This window comes from Buceros rhinoceros, unplaced genomic scaffold (genome assembly GCF_000710305.1).
Source record: "Buceros rhinoceros silvestris isolate BGI_N320 unplaced genomic scaffold, ASM71030v1 scaffold18056, whole genome shotgun sequence".
Taxonomy (NCBI): domain Eukaryota; kingdom Metazoa; phylum Chordata; class Aves; order Bucerotiformes; family Bucerotidae; genus Buceros; species Buceros rhinoceros.
The window spans coordinates 5,147-5,386 of record NW_010419484.1 but is presented as its reverse complement, the minus strand read 5'-3'; the positions used below and the strand labels follow the sequence as shown (position 1 = coordinate 5,386).

At 58.8% G+C, this 240-nt stretch overlaps 1 protein-coding gene across 1 annotated transcript in view; it reads right to left on the bottom strand.

Moving 5' to 3' along the window:
* Positions 1-240, bottom strand: part of LOC104495903 (huntingtin-interacting protein 1-related protein-like) — a gene marked incomplete at its 5' end in the record, with an annotated part of 7,101 nt that overhangs the window by 1,718 nt on the left and 5,143 nt on the right. The window contains one exon of the mRNA XM_010138949.1: positions 53-159. Coding sequence (XP_010137251.1) covers positions 53-159 — 107 coding nt within the window. The remainder of the gene's footprint in view (positions 1-52; positions 160-240) is intronic.

Below are 240 nucleotides of genomic sequence, written 5' to 3'. Positions count from 1 at the left end.
CAATGACTGAAACCGTGACGAGCCGCACACAGACCATCTGCTGGGCACCCACCTTGGAGGCAGCCACGAGCTGGGCTGTGCTGGCGGCGATTTCATGGGAGCAGACGATCAGCTCCTCGTATTTGCCCGTGTGCAGGACAACTCTGTCTGCCGACTCCCTGCGTGACGGGTAGGAAGGGAGATCGTATGAGAGACACGTGCCGCACACTGCCAAGCAACAGCAGGTTATTTATCTCCTGC